Source organism: Oreochromis aureus, linkage group 4 (genome assembly GCF_013358895.1).
Source record: "Oreochromis aureus strain Israel breed Guangdong linkage group 4, ZZ_aureus, whole genome shotgun sequence".
Taxonomy (NCBI): Eukaryota; Metazoa; Chordata; class Actinopteri; order Cichliformes; family Cichlidae; genus Oreochromis; species Oreochromis aureus.
Window position 1 is genome coordinate 13,158,913 of NC_052945.1, and position 18,396 is coordinate 13,177,308.

General features: G+C 40.7%; 1 protein-coding gene across 5 annotated transcripts in view; it reads left to right on the forward strand.

The window, feature by feature from the left end:
- The window catches only part of gcgra (glucagon receptor a), a 49,439-nt gene extending 31,357 nt beyond the window's left edge, over positions 1 to 18,082 (forward strand). For 3 of the 5 annotated variants that reach the window (XM_031736482.2, XM_039611364.1, XM_039611366.1), the window contains exons 2-14: positions 5,877 to 6,024; positions 6,523 to 6,619; positions 8,255 to 8,362; positions 8,504 to 8,604; positions 8,753 to 8,847; positions 8,962 to 9,151; positions 10,404 to 10,563; positions 10,720 to 10,780; positions 11,270 to 11,339; positions 13,315 to 13,403; positions 13,506 to 13,650; positions 15,015 to 15,056; positions 15,146 to 18,082. In XM_031736482.2, coding sequence (XP_031592342.1) covers positions 5,971 to 6,024; positions 6,523 to 6,619; positions 8,255 to 8,362; positions 8,504 to 8,604; positions 8,753 to 8,847; positions 8,962 to 9,151; positions 10,404 to 10,563; positions 10,720 to 10,780; positions 11,270 to 11,339; positions 13,315 to 13,403; positions 13,506 to 13,650; positions 15,015 to 15,056; positions 15,146 to 15,511 — 1,578 coding nt within the window. In that variant the 5' untranslated portion in view covers positions 5,877 to 5,970 and the 3' untranslated portion in view covers positions 15,512 to 18,082. Of the gene's footprint in view, positions 1 to 4,576; positions 4,620 to 5,376; positions 5,418 to 5,876; positions 6,025 to 6,522; positions 6,620 to 8,254; positions 8,363 to 8,503; positions 8,605 to 8,752; positions 8,848 to 8,961; positions 9,152 to 10,403; positions 10,564 to 10,719; positions 10,781 to 11,269; positions 11,340 to 13,314; positions 13,404 to 13,505; positions 13,651 to 15,014; positions 15,057 to 15,145 lie in introns of those variants that run through there. The other 2 variants (XM_039611367.1, XM_039611365.1) reach the window with 2 other exon arrangements.
- The last annotated feature ends 314 nt before the right edge of the window (positions 18,083 to 18,396 follow it).

Here is an 18,396-nt window from a genome sequence, read left to right on the forward strand (position 1 = left end):
TATATGGTGACAATAAATATCCCGCTTTTAAGAATAGTAGTTCTTAAGGTCAATTTTTGACCAATAAATTATTGAATTAAAATGAAAGACAAGGCAAATTTTAATGGATTGCTAACATGATCTTACTCATAAAACATTTGATCAGAATTCATTTTAAACTGTTTGAATGAAATGAATGACATGTTTTTACATTAATATTGGTGAATAGCAACAGTTTTGCACTGAAATTTGTCCAGTATGTTCACCTTGGATGGAAGTTATCCACATTACAAAAGTAATCTGAACTCTGATTTTCAAGGTATGCAATATCTATAAATTCACTTTACACCCACTATCAATACACAATCATAACACCGACAAATCTAAAAGGCCAAACACACAAAACAGCTTTTTAAACAGAGATTATATTCCAGCATCAAGCAAAAGAGTAAAACACACACAGAAATTCAGTAAAATTAAGCACAAGTTGTACCAATACAACTAGTCTAAGTGTGTGTTAACGAGTGTTATTCCATGACCTGGTCCTTGACTGGCCCCATTTTTTTCCAGCCTTTTCCTTTTTTCCACTTGACCTTTCCTTTTAACCACCCATTTAAGGGTGAGAGACAGAGCGGCTGCATGCTCTTGTGGCATCTGTGTTGAAGCTTTGGGTGCACCATGGACACTGTGGTATTAGCACACACTTAAAAACTTATTTTTGCTATAACATTGCTGTTGAAGGTTACTGTTAACTACAGGCCAGAACAACAATGAGGCTACCTGGAAATATTCTGATGCTTCTCAACTGTAGTGCATATTTTCTGTAAGCCTCTTTGCAACCCATCTCCACATCAGCTCATGCTTTGTAGTGTGTCTGGTTTAATCAAGGTCGTGTTTGTTGTTACAGATGCTCTGTGCTCGACTTGGAGGTCTAGTTCGGCTCTCATGCACGCACATGAAAGAGACCTCGCAAAACAGAGCCATACCTCCTCCATAAACGACTGCAGATGGAAATAACAAAGTTCTTCTGTGGTTCAGACTAAAAGTGGCAAATCTGGCTAGTTTATGTACTGTGCCAAACAGTCAATGTGGAAATACCTGTTAGTTTATGTCTGTCCTGATCTCTGGTAATTGAAAAAAGGTTTTGAGACACAGCTGTTATTCAGACGCCAGCTCAGAACAAAACTGTGAGCTTACCTTTACAAAAATATGGTGTTAGAGTAAAGCACTTTGTATACCTGCCATGAATCCCATGGCCACTGTGTGCCACTGAACATAATGCGTACTGCAAGTAAGCTAGTTTTCCTTCACAAAATAACTGAGAAAAAACAGGAAAAGTTAATATTTTGTTTTTGAAATTTCACAGACAGAATTGCATGGAGGGCTCTCGTGTGAACCCAGGTGCTTTTATTCTTTATAGCATTTTGGCATCCACCCATCCATCAATCCATCCATTTTCACCTCTGGCGTCCACCATTCGGGGTTTACCAATTTGATGATGTTGCACCTGCAGCTCAGTGCAGCAGCTTTAGCAATGGAGGTGCTGAACATGGTCCATTTGGATTCAGTGTTCCCAGTCTCCCTCTGAATGCTCACGAAGCTCTGCAATGGGAGTGGTAGGAGTCTAAGACCTTGTGAATCTCGCTGACCAAGGCCTCTGCCAGGCTTTTACATGGCACCCTCACTCTACATTTAGGCGCACCAGCATCCTCCCCCGCCACCTCATCCAACCCGCCACAAGGTGATGATCAGTTGACAGTTTGTTATGGACAAACACCATGTCCAGTAACAGAACACTGCTCGGGTTCAGACCTGGAAAGCCATTTGTCCCAATCACTCCTGTCTCCTTTGAGGTGAGTTGTTTGATGAGGTGAGCCCAACTATATCTTGTTGGTACCTCTAAACCTCACGCACTAGCTCAGGCTCCTTCCCCTCCAGAGAGGCGACGTTCCATGTCCCAATCACTAGTTTTGGTTCCCGGGGATCAGGAAGCCAGGGTCTCCATCCTTGGCCGCTCCCCAGCACTACGTCCCTCCTGCCGGTGGTGCACTGACTAAATCAATAAGAATCTAGTTGGGTCTGCTTCTATTTTACATGTTCCTATTGGTAAAGTAGAGGATGAACAGGAAGCTGTCTGTCAACATAAACGTCCTGCTGAGTCAGGCTTAAATTAAATGTAACTTTGTCACTGTATTTGAAGTCTTCATGATTTGTATATATTCAAAGTTTTTCTTCAAACTAAGAAACAAACCTTCCAGAAATACTTTGAAAAGTTTTGACAATAGCTATTAACAATTGTGCCAGCTCAATGTGCAATTAGACGAAAACACTGTGTTGTTTTTCAAAAGAATTCCTGGGAAGCATCGGAAATATGTGGCTGAAGAGAAAGCAGACATTTTTTAAAAGGTCAGAAAAACAACTGAAATGCATAACCACTGTCATGCAATCAGTGGCATGTGTATGGTTGCAGAACATCAGAAACAGTCGCGTTGTTGAATTTGATGTTTTACACAGGAACAGATTAGCGTGCTGTCATGCTGAAGATCAGGTAAGTCAAGCAGAGCACGATGCGTAGATTTAGGCAATATTTCCAAACAAGTAAAAGAGCGTGTTACAGCACGATGCTTATCTTTCCTGAACACCCTATTATCAGATAACAGGATTCTCATGCCTGAACACTAAGCATGTAACGTCTGCAGCTCTAAGGTATGAGCTGTATGTGCTTTAGCCTTTTAGCTAAATTAGTTAAATTATGGGAAGCGGGAAGAATATATCACACAGTTACTTTAATAATCATGTGTTTGATTGTTTTTGCTTTTTGACAGTGTAAAAACAAAGATATTTCTCTGTCATATATTTTTTAAATTGCACCCAGACCTCATCTGTGGCGAGGAAAGCTGTCAGATTTGGATGATGTCAGACAGTTAGTGTTTACTCTCACTAGTGCCTGTGCGTTTGGAAAGCTGAATGATATACTGCTGCTCAGGGGCATTTTCTGAGCTGGACAGCTATTGTGTTTTTCAGAGAGGTTTGTTTTTAATCCTTGCCGATCCCCTCTGCCCCACATTCATGCATGCATACTCTTTTGTAATTTTATTTGTCAGACGATGTAATCAAATGAAAGGTAAGCACTCTTCAACAAACAACAGTAATTGTTAGTGGCCATTGTATTAAGCCATCCAACGTGCACTTGAACACAGAGCACTTTTTTAGGTTGTTTGGGACATTCAGGTGATTTGCGTCATTCACTTATGTTTTTCAATGTATTTCTTCCACTCGCAAACATAAATAAGTGACCGAGGATCATTCAAACATGATGCCATCTATCCTGTGTGTGCAAAGGGGCAATAACCTCTTAGGTTACACTTGCATCTGTTTAGCATTTGGTCAGTCAACACAAAGACGTCTAAGAAAAAATTAAACATAAATATTTATCTAAAAGAAAAAAAAGTGCTGCATAATTTTCAGACACTGAACATAACCCGAGGTGAAACATTCTTGCTTGCTAACTTGTTTCTGGATGAAGCTAAAGGAAGCAGACCCAAGCATCTCAAGAGAGCCATCTGGCTCGGAAGGCTCGACTCTCAGCCGTTGTTTCACCTCTTATATCAAATGTGCAACAAAAGTGTTAAAAGCTCCAGATTATTTCCTGGAACAGGGAGCCACTGGGTCTAACAACACATGTTTCAGAGGACCTTGATTGGTCTGAAGCCACAATGGACTGAAAAAGCTAAGTGGGAGCAGCAGTACTCTAGATCTGGCAGGCTATCATAACAGCACAATATAGAAGCCTAATTAGCCTCACACCTTAAAGCCCATTAGTTCCAATCGAGCTTCCATCGAATGGCCAACGTGATTCCCCTCATCCTGCATTAAAGGCATCCGAGCAGACACATTGTACTTGACAAATGTGCACAAATAAAGCAAGGGAGTTCTGTGAACTTATTTCCTCAGGGTGTGTCTTAAAAATCATCCAGTGCTCTGATTTAGCGTTGCTTTTTGAGTGTAACAGGCAGTGAACATTCATTATCGAGAGAGGCTTGTTTTGTCTTCAGCTGTGGGGCATTCGGTGTTATTATATCTAAAAATACGCAAAAACTGTATGAACAAAAACTGAAAACTGTGCAGCTGGACTCCCGAAATAGAAGCAATGAGTTTGTTATAGAGGTCATCTAAAGGATAATTAGGACAGTTTTTATTTTCTTTTAGTGATGAAGTGATGATGAAATATCATATTTTGGTATCCATGCATACTCTCAGTGTGAGAGGCAGATTTCAAATTCATCTCACAACTTCACACATGTGTAATGGCTGGAATGTTTAGTGTTGCAACATAGAAAAGGGGTCAGGAGCCAGGTTTAGGAATCTTTTCTCCGGTAGTAAACCCTCTTGCTTTGACTCACCCTCACTCCCACTCCTGCAGTTTGGTTAATCATTGCTCCCAGTCGCTGCTAAGTTGCAGGGTGGCGTGGGCTGGCAAAAGAGTGAGAGTGTAAGTGAGAGAGAGTGTGAAAGAGGGAAACCCCTGGAAAACCGTCACGCATGGTGTAATGTTTTAGCCACAAGGAAGACCAGGGTCTGAACCTCTCCGGTGCAGCGGGACACGTGCTGAAATGTCATGCGCTCATGATCTCTGTCTGGTAAGAACTTACCTGAGATACCTACAGTAGAGATGTTTGGAAGAGCAGAGGTTAAAGTACAGTATGGTGTGAAGTTATGCCTGTAGTTTCTGCTTCCCAATGACCTGTAAGATATGCCGGAATTTGTGATGGGATGCCACTGTTGTGGGTCTTTTAGCCACCAGAACACAAGAACAGGATTGAGACCAGAACATGTCTGATGCTGTCAGAGGTACAAGAGTCAGCGCTATGATTTGAGCTGGACCAGTCACGACCTGATGTCAGGCCAGACAAGAGTAGCTCTGATCTCTCAGGCGCCTATGGCAATCAGTGAGGCTGTACTGCAGCTAATGCTAATTGTATCCAGTAGTTATTACACTGAGCAGTCCATTAAGAAAGGCTTTGGTGTAGATTTGATCAAGTCTGATAGGGCGGACATTAAGATTGTGACTGGAACCTCCAAGCTGCTGTTTACCCCAGATTTTAGAAGCTCGATGACATTTTCAGTCAAAACAGAGACTGAAAAACTCGTGAATTAAGCTTTCCCACCCAAGTACATTGCAAACTGTTCATCTGTCACGACACATTGTGCTCTTATCTGTTGAAAAAATACCTACCTCCGTTTGTAAGAAATTCCTTACACAACATCACGAGCTCGTCCTCCTACCCACCGCAAGACTGGAACGGAATGGAATTTGAAACGTTTTAGCCAAAAATGTTTCCATGGTCAAGGTGTTTTTTGCAGAAACGTTTCAGATTTCGTTCCGTTCTCCGGCTTCAGTCAAATCTCTCAGGAGTGTTGTGGCAGTCAATGCGAAGGTGAGTGACCTCTGGCACACACTGACAAACACTCAACCAAATACTCACTGGCTTCAGCATGAAGGTGGACAGCTGCCAGCAGAATCACTGACTACATGCAGCTGTCTCACTGCAGGGACAAACAGCATTTCCTGGAGGTTTTTTGGCCCGATGATGTTCTGGTCTATCTTTATAGCTGTAAACTTTGTGGACCATGGCTCTATTTGAATGAATAAGCACTCCTTTCCTCTCCACACTTCTTGAGCGTTAAGAACACATGTTGAAAAGACATAAGACTTCTCCCTTTATTTTACTTCCTTGCCGGCATAACTTCTAAATTTGGTGTAATTGTAGTGTGAACGATATGGCCCAGCCTTTTCCTGTTTTGGTTCTCTTGTTTCGCGCAGCCAAGCTGAGCCTCATTAACAGGAATGTGTTTGCAATGAGCTTTGATGAATTGTATGTCTCTGTGTCATCCAGGCAGCGTGACCAGTGTAGATAAGCCCCCTTATGAAGTGAAAACTCTTCTCAGCCCTGCAGTATCCCATCCCAGCACCAACAGCAGGAATAAGGGATGTCACAGCTGTTCCTCTTTTTGGCAGTGCTCATTGTCTCCTGCAGCATCCAGGTGGGTCCAAAAACATGCTTAAAAGCACACAGACACAGACTCACATAACACCCACATATGTGTGTATATATATATATATATATATATATATATATATATATATATATATATATATATGTATGTATATATATATATTAGTCAATGACCTTCACAGTTAAGACATGTTTTTTAGCTCTGCTGCCTTCTGAAAGAAGCCAGAGAGTTAAAGAAGCCTAAACACTCTGTACAGTAGCATAAGTACAGCATTATTGTGTGACAAGGTGTTATTTTGATTGATTAAATCCCCAATATGCAAACCAGTTGTTTACAGCTACCGTATATATAAAGTGAACTGAAACAGATGAAACAAATGAACGTCAGCTGGCCAGTTGCTTTGCACGAGGTTCATGTTCTCAGTATTCTTCATATCTATCTGGTCGAAATGTATCCATAAGTCTCCAGGAAAACAGACCTTCCAGATATTTTTCTTTAATTGTCTTCCTGTTATTGTCTCCTTAGGTTTCTGCTGTTGTTTCCCTGCAAAAGGTGACGGAGCGCTGGAAATTGTACAGGGAAGAGTGTGAACGCAACAACAGCCGAGATCCACCAAGCACCGGTCAGCTAAACACTGTGTTAGACTTGTAATTTAGCTTTAACTTTAGACCCCCTCACACTGCTATCAAAATCCAACCTGCACCATTTTCCAAAAGTGTTTAAGTGTGACTCATTCATTGGAGATATCATCAGGTTTTAGAGATTTCACTCTGACCAAGTAACAAGAGCATAATATATCACAGTATACTAAAATCTGTCTGTTATCCAAAAAACCCCCAAATTTTGCTTATTTTGGTTGCTACTGCTGATTTATCAATTTGATTCCTTATCGATTCTCACTGGCGCCTCTTTGAGAGTCACCACCATCTCTAAGCACCATGCAAATGAATTGCATGTTGTGAGGTCAAATATTTGTCATTACTCAAAAAAATAATATTATACATATTACTTTTCTTTAAAATAATATAGTACATTAATGAATTACCCCCAGGAGAAAGTAATTTGTTACACTACTCGTTACTTTCACATTTCTCCATAAAATGACCTGAAACACATTGTCTCATACTAACCATTTAACAGTATAAAGCTATAGGCTACAGTCCCACACACCAACACAAATCCCTATCCGAATTAGAAAACACATATGATCTTTCTCTTAGTATTTAGGTATGAACACAACGCCGACAGCCCAAGGCAAAGATGAAACCAGCACAAAGAGACTTTAAAGCAATTGTAATGAAGGAAAAGGAGAAGGAATAGGGAGGTCCTTTTCCATCAGCCTGAATTAAATAAATATAAAGGGGCCGTGGTAGCTAAGGAGTACGAAACTCAAGAGCAACTACTTCAGTAAACACTTTAGCTAGATGGTAACTGTAACAGTTTGCTCTTTAGCATTCCAAGCAGACATTTTAGAGTTGAGTTGGGCTATGACAGTGAACCAACAGAAAAGTATTATAACCTTTTAATACAAAACTATTAATTATAACCACTTCAGCAAAATGTGCAACATTTCAGAGCAATGTAAATACAACAGTAAGAGATATTTGCATGATTTGCATACACATTGTTGAGAAAAGCCTTTTAATGTTGCAGAACAGGTAACAGTTTGGTCACCAGTCCGTGTGGCGGCAGCGATTTCCTCTCCAGTCATACATTTACTACACCACGCTCACTTTCTGCTCATGCTCAGTAAAAAGCTGCTCCCATCTGCAAAATGTTTAACTACACGCTAATCGCTGCCCTTCAGTCGCATTAAAGACCGTTATCATGTTTTATGCTCGCTGGTTAGTGCAGCAGATTGCTCCAACTTTCAGAAAGGCTGCTTCCCACACTGCATGCAAAATCACACCACTTTGCAGCACTTACATACCTTTCCTGTCACCCTCCATTAGCGTAAGAGCAGCTTAGCCTATACATCTCTTCAAGGACACCCATCTCTCCGTACAGTTAATGTTGCTTCGGTCCTCTGTTCTGAAACACGATTGAAGACGTGATATACTGTAAGTAGGAGGTCAGGACTCTGAAGTCAAGCTAAATTGCCCTGATGTTTACATAATAGCTACTAGCAGCAATCATTCCAAATATATCATATATAATTAATTTTTAATGCATTCTGCGAGTTTTAGACTCTCAGAGATAGTCTGTGGTTTCTCAGCATATATATTATGATGTTATGGATTTTTTTGTTTAATCACAGGCCTGGTGTGCAACAGGACTTTTAACAATTATGCCTGTTGGCCCGATGGACTCCCTAACACTACTGTTGTTGTGCCATGCCCGTGGTATTTGCCCTGGCACCGTAAAGGTAAGACATGTGTGAGTTTTTGGCCATACACAATATTTCAATATGCCAGGTCACTTAAAATGCCCTGCAGAGAAGGACAGCTGCCTATGACTGGACTTCCCAGTAAATCACAGAGGCCTGTTTGTGTGTGTGTGCGTGTAGTTCAGCATGGCGTGGTGTATCAGGAATGTGATGTGAATGGCCAGTGGGTGACTACATATAATACCAGCGAGTGTGATTCTCATGAACAAGTACCACATCTGGTAAGAATAGTCTTTTTTTATTCTACTTGCTCTGAAAGCATTAGATATAGCTGAGAGAAACTAAAGAACAAAGAGATTTTATCTAATTTTACTATAAATAAAAGATAAAAATGAAAAAGATTTAACAAACGTGTGCTCTGATCTGCAGCAGTACTATGTCCATATTCGGATCATGTACACAGTGGGCTACTCCTTATCCCTGGTTGCTTTGGTGTTGGCTCTTGGCATCCTCATATTCTTTAGGTAATAATCATTTACACTTTAAATCATTTCAAGCACATTTTAAGAGAGCAAACCCAGCTGATTGATACACCACACAGATTACCTATTGGATGATTGTTGGTTCTCCTTCGTCAGGAAACTCCACTGCATGAGGAACAACATCCACATGAATCTTTTTGCCTCCTTCATCCTCCGAGCTTTGTCTGTCCTCATCAAAGATGCTCTGTTCGAAACCAGCCACATAGCACAGGGCCTGAACAGAGACCAGGAGCAGGGATTCCCCCCTGCATCTATAGCTCCAGTAGAGCAGCTGGTCAACAACGAGGTCAGTGTTGCTCTTCGTGTTTAACAGTGATCACCAAAGGAGTTTATCAGAGGTGGAAATGAGACAAATGTTTTCTTATTTGTGATCTTTCTTCTATTTTTTTTGCTTAGCTGATAAAATAAAAGTGCCAAACAGTCTTGGATTTAGGCTCTGATCATTATAGTATGTTCACAGTGTGTTATAAAGGTGAACTTTGAGCTCTACATCTCCCTCAGGATGTTTTGATAGGCAGCAGAATTCATGGTTCCATTTACTACAACAAGTCCTTCAGGTCGTGAGGCAGCAAAACAGCCCCAGACCATCACACTACCACCACAGTTTACTGTTGGCATGATGTTCCTTTTCTGAAATGCAATGTTACTTTTACGGCAGTTGTAATGGGACTGAAACCTTTCAAAAAGTTTAGTTTTCTGCCTTAAGGATCATCAAGATGAGGTTTTTTTTTGGCAAATATAAGATGAACCTTTGTGTTCTTTTTGATGTGGTTTTCTCCTTGAACTCTCCCTTCGGTGCAATTTTTGCCCAGTCTCCTTCCTATAGTTGAATCATGAACTTTGGACTTAACTGAGACATGTGAAGCCTGCAGTTCTTTAATGTTGTTCTGGGTTGTTTTGTGATCTCCTTGATGAGTCATCAATGTGCTGTTGGAGCCGGTCATTGCTGGGAAGGTTAACCACTATTCCAAGTTTTCCCCATGTGTGACTATTGGCTCTCACAGTGAGTCACTGGAGTCCTGGAGCCCTGGAAATGGCTTTGTACCCTTTCCAGGCTGATAGATGTTAGTGACTTTGTTTCTCAGGTGTTTCTTTATATTGTGACCTGATGCGTTGCTTTTGACGTGTTTCACTTTGTCAGACAGGTTCTATGTAATTGATTCCTTGATTCAGTAGGTCTGCCAGTAATCAGGTCTCAGCCTGTTTAGTGAAACTGAACTCAGCTTTCCAAAAAAATGCGGTGAATCACAGTCAATTCATGATGTAACAAGAGGGTCAGGATAAAATACAGTAGTTTACTGCAGAAGAGATTCATATATAAATGAAGGACCATGTGCGCTTGGGTTGTGCTGCGTGTCACAGCTGGCTGAAATTGGGTTTAAAGTTGCTGCTGTTGTCAAATCTTACCGCTGTGGGCACAGAGCCCGAATCTAAGCGGCAGAAGGATCTCCCATTTCCTGCAGCGTTGATGTCATCATTCACATCGGCTAAATGTAAAAAATATGTGTAAAATATATGACGTTAACCTTTTCTTGCAGACAATGATCAGCTGTCGCATCGCCATGGTTATGATGCAGTATAGTATCATGGCTAACAGCTACTGGTTGCTGGTGGAAGGCATCTACCTCCACAACCTCCTGGTCATCACTGTGTTTACAGAGAGGAACTACTTCAAAATTTACCAGTGCATCGGTTGGGGTGAGCTGGCCTGAATCTGTGAAGTCATAAGTCAGGGGATCCAAGTCAGTTATGTGTTATATGATACTTTTTGCATTGAGCCAAATGAAGTAACAGCACACAAATTGTTAAATGCTAATTGGCTGTTTTGCATTTAGACAACTCTTTTTTTCACAGGTACCCCATTAATATTCCTCGTGCCATGGGTGGCGATTAAATACCTGTATGAAAATCAGCAGTAAGTTTTCCTCTCTTTCCCTCTTCCTTGTTCTCCAGGTTGTTTAACAAGGGTGAAAACCTGCCAACGAGTTTAAATTTAACTTGTAACATTTATATCAGGACACCATGTCAAAAAAAGTCAGCAGACTGTCTTTCTCCTAAAATTGTGGTTAATTTAACACACAATTTACTACATGAAGGATTGGCTGCAATTGAACTTTTCACACAGACATGTTTTATCTCCTGCTGGATGCCAGTCTGGTTTAACAGCTGTGTTTGCACATTCTTAATATTTCATGTTAACTTTCAGCAGGACTCCAAATATTCTGCAAAGCAGTAAATGAAGTGCTTTTAAGGTCACACTGTGCTCTTATGTAAAGTCTTAAAAGCTTTAACAACATGTTTTACAGTGTGAGCCGTGTCCACAATCGTTCTAGTAGAGTAGAGGAAATATGTCAGGTGGTCTCTCACTGATATTTCATTCAGTGCTTTTCTTTTTTCTTTTCAGTTGCTGGGAGCAAAATATAAACATGAAATACTGGTGGATCATACGCGCTCCGATACTGGCAGCTGTTATGGTAATTTTGTCGTCCTCCTCTTTATGTGTCTTTGCATCTTGTTATGCCGTGTCCTTTTTTAACATTTCAATTATTCCTGCATGTAAACGTTAATGGCAAAAAAGCAGCTTCGCCTTAAAATGGTATATGTGTAACTGTCAATCTGGCATTTCCAGCTATTTTTATCCCCCACTCGTGCACTATTAAATATTAAACACGCCTCTTTTATTCATGTTGTGTTAAAGATAAGATGTGCTTCACACAATATTCTGTGAAGCCTTTCAGGAGTCAAAGATTCATGGATTAAATCAAATTAATATTTGCACTGTGACCAGCTCTGCAACCTCTATTCATCCTGTCACCAGGCCTTTTATTAGAGGTGTGTTCTGCAAAGGTCACTTCTAAGCATTTACACAAGTCCAATTTGTCGTGGCTCTTAAGTGAAGCCAGACATCCTGGCACTTTCCATGCATTTATCGTCCAGCTAAGTGACCTGTATCCCACAGGAATTCCTGTGTTTCAGTTCCTGTTGGAATGGGAGGGCTGGTCCCAATTTCACCGTTTCCCTCTTTATCTTGATCCCACCATTCTCAAGCTGCACGGCACATTGATTGTGTGTGTGTAGTGTGTGTGTGTGAGACTGCTTCAGGTGTTACAGATACTTTCACAATTACAGCAATTTTATTCAAGTCTGTGCAAATATAGAACTACAGATATGCATATGTAGATAAATATAGGTGGTTTAATATGCAGTGTGCTGACAGATTTAGTCAGCCTATAGTTAGCTTTGCATCTGTTAAATACACTCATCAGCCACTTTGATAGGTACAGCATCAACTGCTCATTAAAGTAAATAATTGTGGCATAAACTTTGTACTTCAAACTGAGCATCAGAATGAAAATGACAAGTGATTTAAGTGATGCTGAATGCACCACGTTGTCGGTACCGTGCAGGCTGGTCATAGTATTTCACGTACAATCATCTCTATGGTTTACAGAGCGATAAAAAAAGAGATATATATTTTCAGTTTGGACCCCTTATTACCAAATGATCATCATTTAAATACCACAGCCTGCCTGAGCATTGTTGTCAACTATGCCTTTCCCTTTATCACCACATGGTATCCATCATCTGATGGCTGCTTCCAGCAGAATAACTTGGCATGTCCAAAAGCTTGTCACATGTAAAAGTGGTTTCTTAAACAGTTCATTATTGTCAAGCTCCCCAGTCACCAGATCTCAAGCCAGTAGAGCACCTTTGGGCTGTGGAGGAATAGGAGATTCGCATCATGGATGTGCAACTAATATGGACCAACATCTCGGAGGAATCTTTCCAGCGCTGTGTTGGATCTATGCCATGATGAATTAAAACACCTTCTGTATTGGCTCTAAAGTGATACTAGTAAGATGTACCTAATGAAACGGCCAGTAAGTGTGTATTTATATTAAATAACAATTTATCATGGCTATGGCTGAGCTCCTTTTTTAAATATTACAAGTTACTGTATGGTTTAAATATGCAGCGTTACAGTTCCGTTCACCATTAAATTCTCATGCCGGTACATACTGGGCTGCTGATATAACAATCCGTGACAGAAATTAAATGCACGCATTAGGTCCAAGCACCACAAATTACCCATGACAAATTATTTTAAAATATTAAAGGTCACATCATAAGTGATTTCATCAGGAGAACACCTACTGTTGTCTGAAATGCCAGCTGTTATGAAAGGGTTTCCCAATGTGCTTGAAAACACTTTTTTGCACAGCTATTGGGACTAATGCAGATAGTTATGCTTTTATCTGCTGATCCTTTGTGATATTTAGAAGTCAGATTTGTACCATTTCTCTCATTAATCACAATTTTTCTGGGCCTGTATGCATCTGGAAGATCCATCTCCACTGTACTGGAGAAAGATGAGCTTTATGACAGCATCTTTTTGCATAATATAAGTATAGTATTTCCAATAACTTTGTCTTTCTCTGTCTCTTACAGATCAACTTCCTTATCTTTATCCATATCATCAAAATTCTCGTGTCAAAGCTCCGAGCACACCAAATGAGATACACAGACTATAAGTTCCGGTGAGTGTGAATATGATGTTGTTTTTCTCTTGATTTGCATTTTTTTTCTCTCTGCTTAGTCTTTGCTTTCTGTCCTTTTGTCTCTCCTCTCCTCCGTCCCAGGTTGGCTAAGTCGACGCTAACCTTGATCCCGCTGCTCGGGATCCACAACGTGGTCTTTATCTTCGCGACAGATGAGTCCACCAGTGGCAGCATCGGCTTGCGTCTCACCAGGCTCTTCTCTGACCTCTTCTTCTCCTCCTTCCAGGTTGGACTTTAACAACAAATGACTGTCAGTCATGAACTTTGAAACATGTTTATTTTTTCACAACAACACTATTTCTAGTATGATTCAGCATCATTAATCACCTTAAGGAGAGTGGCGTGCCTCAGGACAGTGAATTAAGGCATCTCTGGTTTCAATGAAAGTTATTGTTAAAGCTTTGTGTGGTGTAATAATTCAACTCGGCTGTCCTTGCATAAGTACAGAACAGGAAAAGAAAATACACACCTCAAACCATCAAAAAGGGTTACGGTTTGTCTGACATGCACACAACACAGCCTTCATGCTACAGCTGTGCCAAGAATGGATGCCAAGGCGTAATGGTCCAGAAAGACGAAGTCCACATATGGAGACACTTAGGGTGGCAGTTGCTGGTAGGTTTTTGAGGCAGGAGGTCATGATTCACATCCAGTTTTTCTCTGATTTGTTTACGTATCACTTACTGCTTGGTACCAAAAAGGTGAAGTTCAGGGGAGAGAATTGTGATTTGGGCTAAAATACAGCCCTCGACGCTTTCCATGGAAAACTACTTGGTAATACATGGTACTCAGTGCCTACAATGAACTGGCAACTTGTCCGGGGTGCATCACCTCTCGCCCTGTGACAGCTTGTGAACTGAATAACTAACACAAATTGATTGATTGATGGGAACTAGTTAATTTAATTTTGTGCTTGCCAAGTAGTCCTGAACAAGGGTGAATGGGTGTTATCAATATCAAGTGTTTGTGTGGACAGATGTGCCAAAAGGTTTGAAACAGCAATTTTAAGCTTTGGTTTTTGTAGGTTAACAAATGTTAGCTTAACAAAATTAAATGTCTGAACCGTAACAGCATCTGAATCACAGTTAGAAGTTCAAAATGTATGTTGTAGGCTACTAAAAAAATATGAATACTAATAATAATCTTGCATAATTGTCTCTCTCTGCTTCTGTGAGTTTTCCATCTCTGAGACAGTCGTGATGTGCTGTAATACTTGTGTGTCAGAAGAGATTAAATTAACACACTATGAGCACTGCTAAATGACTTTGTCACACAGTGACATAATTAGAGTGACCTTTAGGCACTGGGAACAGAGATGACAGATGACCAACAGACAGAGCAAAAGAGAATTTCAAAGTCAAAAGATGGCAAACGTAGCTGTGAGGCTTACATCTTAAGACAGATGTTACTCAAAGGCACTTGCGGTTTATTTTTAAAGAAGCAAACTTGCAGTTTCTGCCTGGAGTGTGGTGCATATATTAGAATACATTCAGTTTCATGTTTTCATAGCTGCAGAGTAGCATGTAAGTGAATATTGTGGGTGAAATTGGCTAGTAGACAGAATGAAATCAGTATTGTTTGTCTTCACAGGGTCTCCTGGTGGCAATCTTGTACTGCTTTGTCAACAAAGAAGTGAGTCATCTCGATTGCACAACAAAAACACCATCTTCAGATGTTCAAAGCTTTGTAGTGTCTACTTTATGTCTCTGATGTCTCCACAGGTGCAGTCCGAGATCCTGAAGAAGTGGAAGCGCTGGAAGCTAGGGAGGAACATTGAGGAGGAGTACCGCCACACCTATAGCAATACCCCAAACACAAAAACAGCCAGCCTCTTAAACCACGCCCCTCGAATGCCTCACCTCCCAGACATCGCCAAAACCACCGCCCTAGTCTGTAGCCCCGAGGAGAGGCACATGCTCGTCGCTAGCAACCAAAATGGCATGGTCCACAGTACTGAGGAAGGGAAGTGTGCCTCACTGCTGCACGAGGGGACCGTCAGTAACTATATCCTGGTAGAGGACATCAGCATTACTGACAAGCTGCAGTGTTACGAAGTGCAGAAAGAGAACATGGAGAGCCACCTGTGAAAGCTACTGGGACTACTTAAAAAAGGAAGTTCGATGGCTTTGGGCTCTCATCGCGCTCTGACAGACTGACCTGCTCAGCTGCAAAGAGCCGAGTTAATGGTGTCACTTTTCAGGTCGGCCCTCAGAGATCTACGTCACTGGAGAGCCGTCGCCACAGTCTGAGAGGAGGATCAGGAAGGGCTGAAATCCACGCTGACATTTCGAATGTGCTGCGAGTCTTGTGAACGGATTAGTTTAGATGTTTTTTAGCACAGAATAAAAAACTGCTGCATGCTGAACAATTTTTGCAACAGCATCCCAAGGCAGATGAGCCACGGAAGATCGTAATGATAAACCAAACATGAAACCTGAAGTAACAAAAGCACCAAAAAAAAACAAAAAACCCAACTGTAAAGGTCACAGGGTCCTTGCTTGAGCCTCTGCTTTAACTTATCCTATCTATCAAATTTCTGGTACTAAAGTTTAAATACAAAGAGAGCATTGAACTGAATACACACAAAAAAGACTACAAAACATACAAAATAACATGCGGTAGGAACAGATGGGAAACCTTTTTTTATATCTGCTTTGCTCTAATATCTGTAAATGTTTTCCTGTCTACGTGATTAAGATGAAAATGTGCAGAAAAAATAGAAACATTCTGTTGACTATACCTCAAACAATATAGTGACCACAGTGTTGTTCAAGTGACCTCATTCAGGGCTCATGGGAAGCTGGCAGCTGCTGTCCCCAGGTCTTTCTCGTCTTGCGTGTCGACATTAAAGGAGGTCAAGCGATGGTATAGGATCAATTATAAATAAGCTAAAAATCATCATCACTTGACTTTCTTATGTCTTTTAGATTAAAATACATCTTTTTTTATATTAGTTGAATACTGCTGATTGCTATTGTTGCAGCTGTTTAAACTTGCTGTGTGTGTTTTTAAGGTGATAGTCGAATTCCTTTGCCACTACACGCATTTCCTTTTCCTTTTGCCATCAAAATGTTTTTCGAATTACATGCCTCGCCCCTGAATCCAGGGTGGTTATCCAATCAAGGATAAAAATACACGACTCCAGCATCGTTCCTAAAAATGGCGCGTCACCTCTGGCACGAGGATGGTCTCGGGACTTCATGCATGAAGACTGCGTACATTTTGCGAGCTTAACTTAAGAGTTGCGTGAATAATTCACTCTACGGTGCCATCGTGTCAGACGAAAACGTCTTTGCTAATGACTGCTAGTGACTGGATTCTCCCAGTAACCATACAAACAGAGTCTAATGTGCAACCGTACCATGTCTGCAGTGGCTGTGAACACTTTTGAACAAAACTCTGCACCACAAAAGCTGAACAAGCATGCTTTGGAGTGGCAAACAAAGCTAATCAGACAGCGGTACATTTGTGTCTGATTGCATTTATTTTCGAAGAAGGGAAGAAATCTGCAGAGCAGAAATGAATATCTGAATTGCTGAAACCTTTTGCCAGAACTAACTGAACTTGACTTTGTATGTAACTATTTGCACAATGTTAATTTATAATTGGTAGATAATATGTCTCTCTATATATGTGTTTATACAGGTGATTTTATTTGATTGCAGTCCATATTTCCCACGCATGTCTTTGAGTGGGTGTGTGTATTTTCAGGGTATGAATGTGTGTAGTTTCAGTATTCCAGATTTGTGGATGTAAGATGAATAATGGGCAGAGGCTTGATAGAAACCAGTGCAAGTGGCTTGACACAGAGCACAGAGGTCAGAGGTTAGTGTGAGTCAGTCTCCCTCTAGCATATACAGTAAAGCACCACAGGACATTCCCAAACACCATGCCTGTATAAGGCACGAAGAAGACACAGCTCTCTGTTTTATTATGGAAACTACTCTCATTGTGATTCCTCAGTGCCATTTTGCAGCCCACAGCAGCAACGTGTTTCTCATTCAGATCAAGGCTCTGTGCATTAACACTTTAGTCAGTTCCTGCTGTTGAGGTGGGAAAAAATTGCAGGCTGAGGTTATTTTTCATCAACATCTGCTGAGGATAGTAATAGAGCAGGTAGACAGCTACATTTTTGCTGGGAAGTACATCGAGCGTGGTTCTGCCACAAGTATCTTTGCAGTGTTTTTTTTAGATCTTTTATTCATTGTTTTGTAGACATTTCACAAAGTAATAAAGGAATGTTGTACACGTCAAAGAAAATAGGATTCAGTAGAGCTATATCCTAATTTAGCTTCAAGCTACTACATGTATTTTAAGCTGTGACCATAACCATGTTTGCATTTAAAGTTAGGAGCTTGGGTCACTCCCTTTCCTGGACCAAAGTGGTTCTGTCTGAATGTATTCTTTAAAAGGCTCAACTCAGTATGTTTCTTTTTCTCTTCTCTTAAAGGTGGTTATGTAAAGTTTATGTGGTGTGAAGAATCGGTCAGTATATAAGCCGACTGCGTCCAGGTGTATACAATTCATCATATATTGTGTCCGCTTTGTGCAAATGGTAAAAGAATAAATAACAGTGTATTCGAAAGTTGATTTTAACTTGCAGTGGCTTTTGTATTGGTGAATATTCATGATGTTACAATAAAAAGGAAGAAACTGTGTGCAGATAAACTCTTTTGGCTTGATGGAGACATCTGTTGCTTTGGCTATCTGGCTGGCCAGGCAGCGTTTTTGGCTGAATGACATGCTGTCTTGTGAAAGAGGTGAGTATTGATTCTACCCTCGGGGTCAAGTGTTGTTTACTATGGCACATTGTTCCTATTATGGAACAACAACAGACATTGTATTGTTACACTTACAGTACTCTGTTTTATCTCACCAAGACCGTCTGTTTTTCAGTAAATTGCATGACGCAGGCTTAAACAGCATCTTAAAACAGCTTCCCCAACACGTTTGTGGAAAAAAGGGGGCTGTA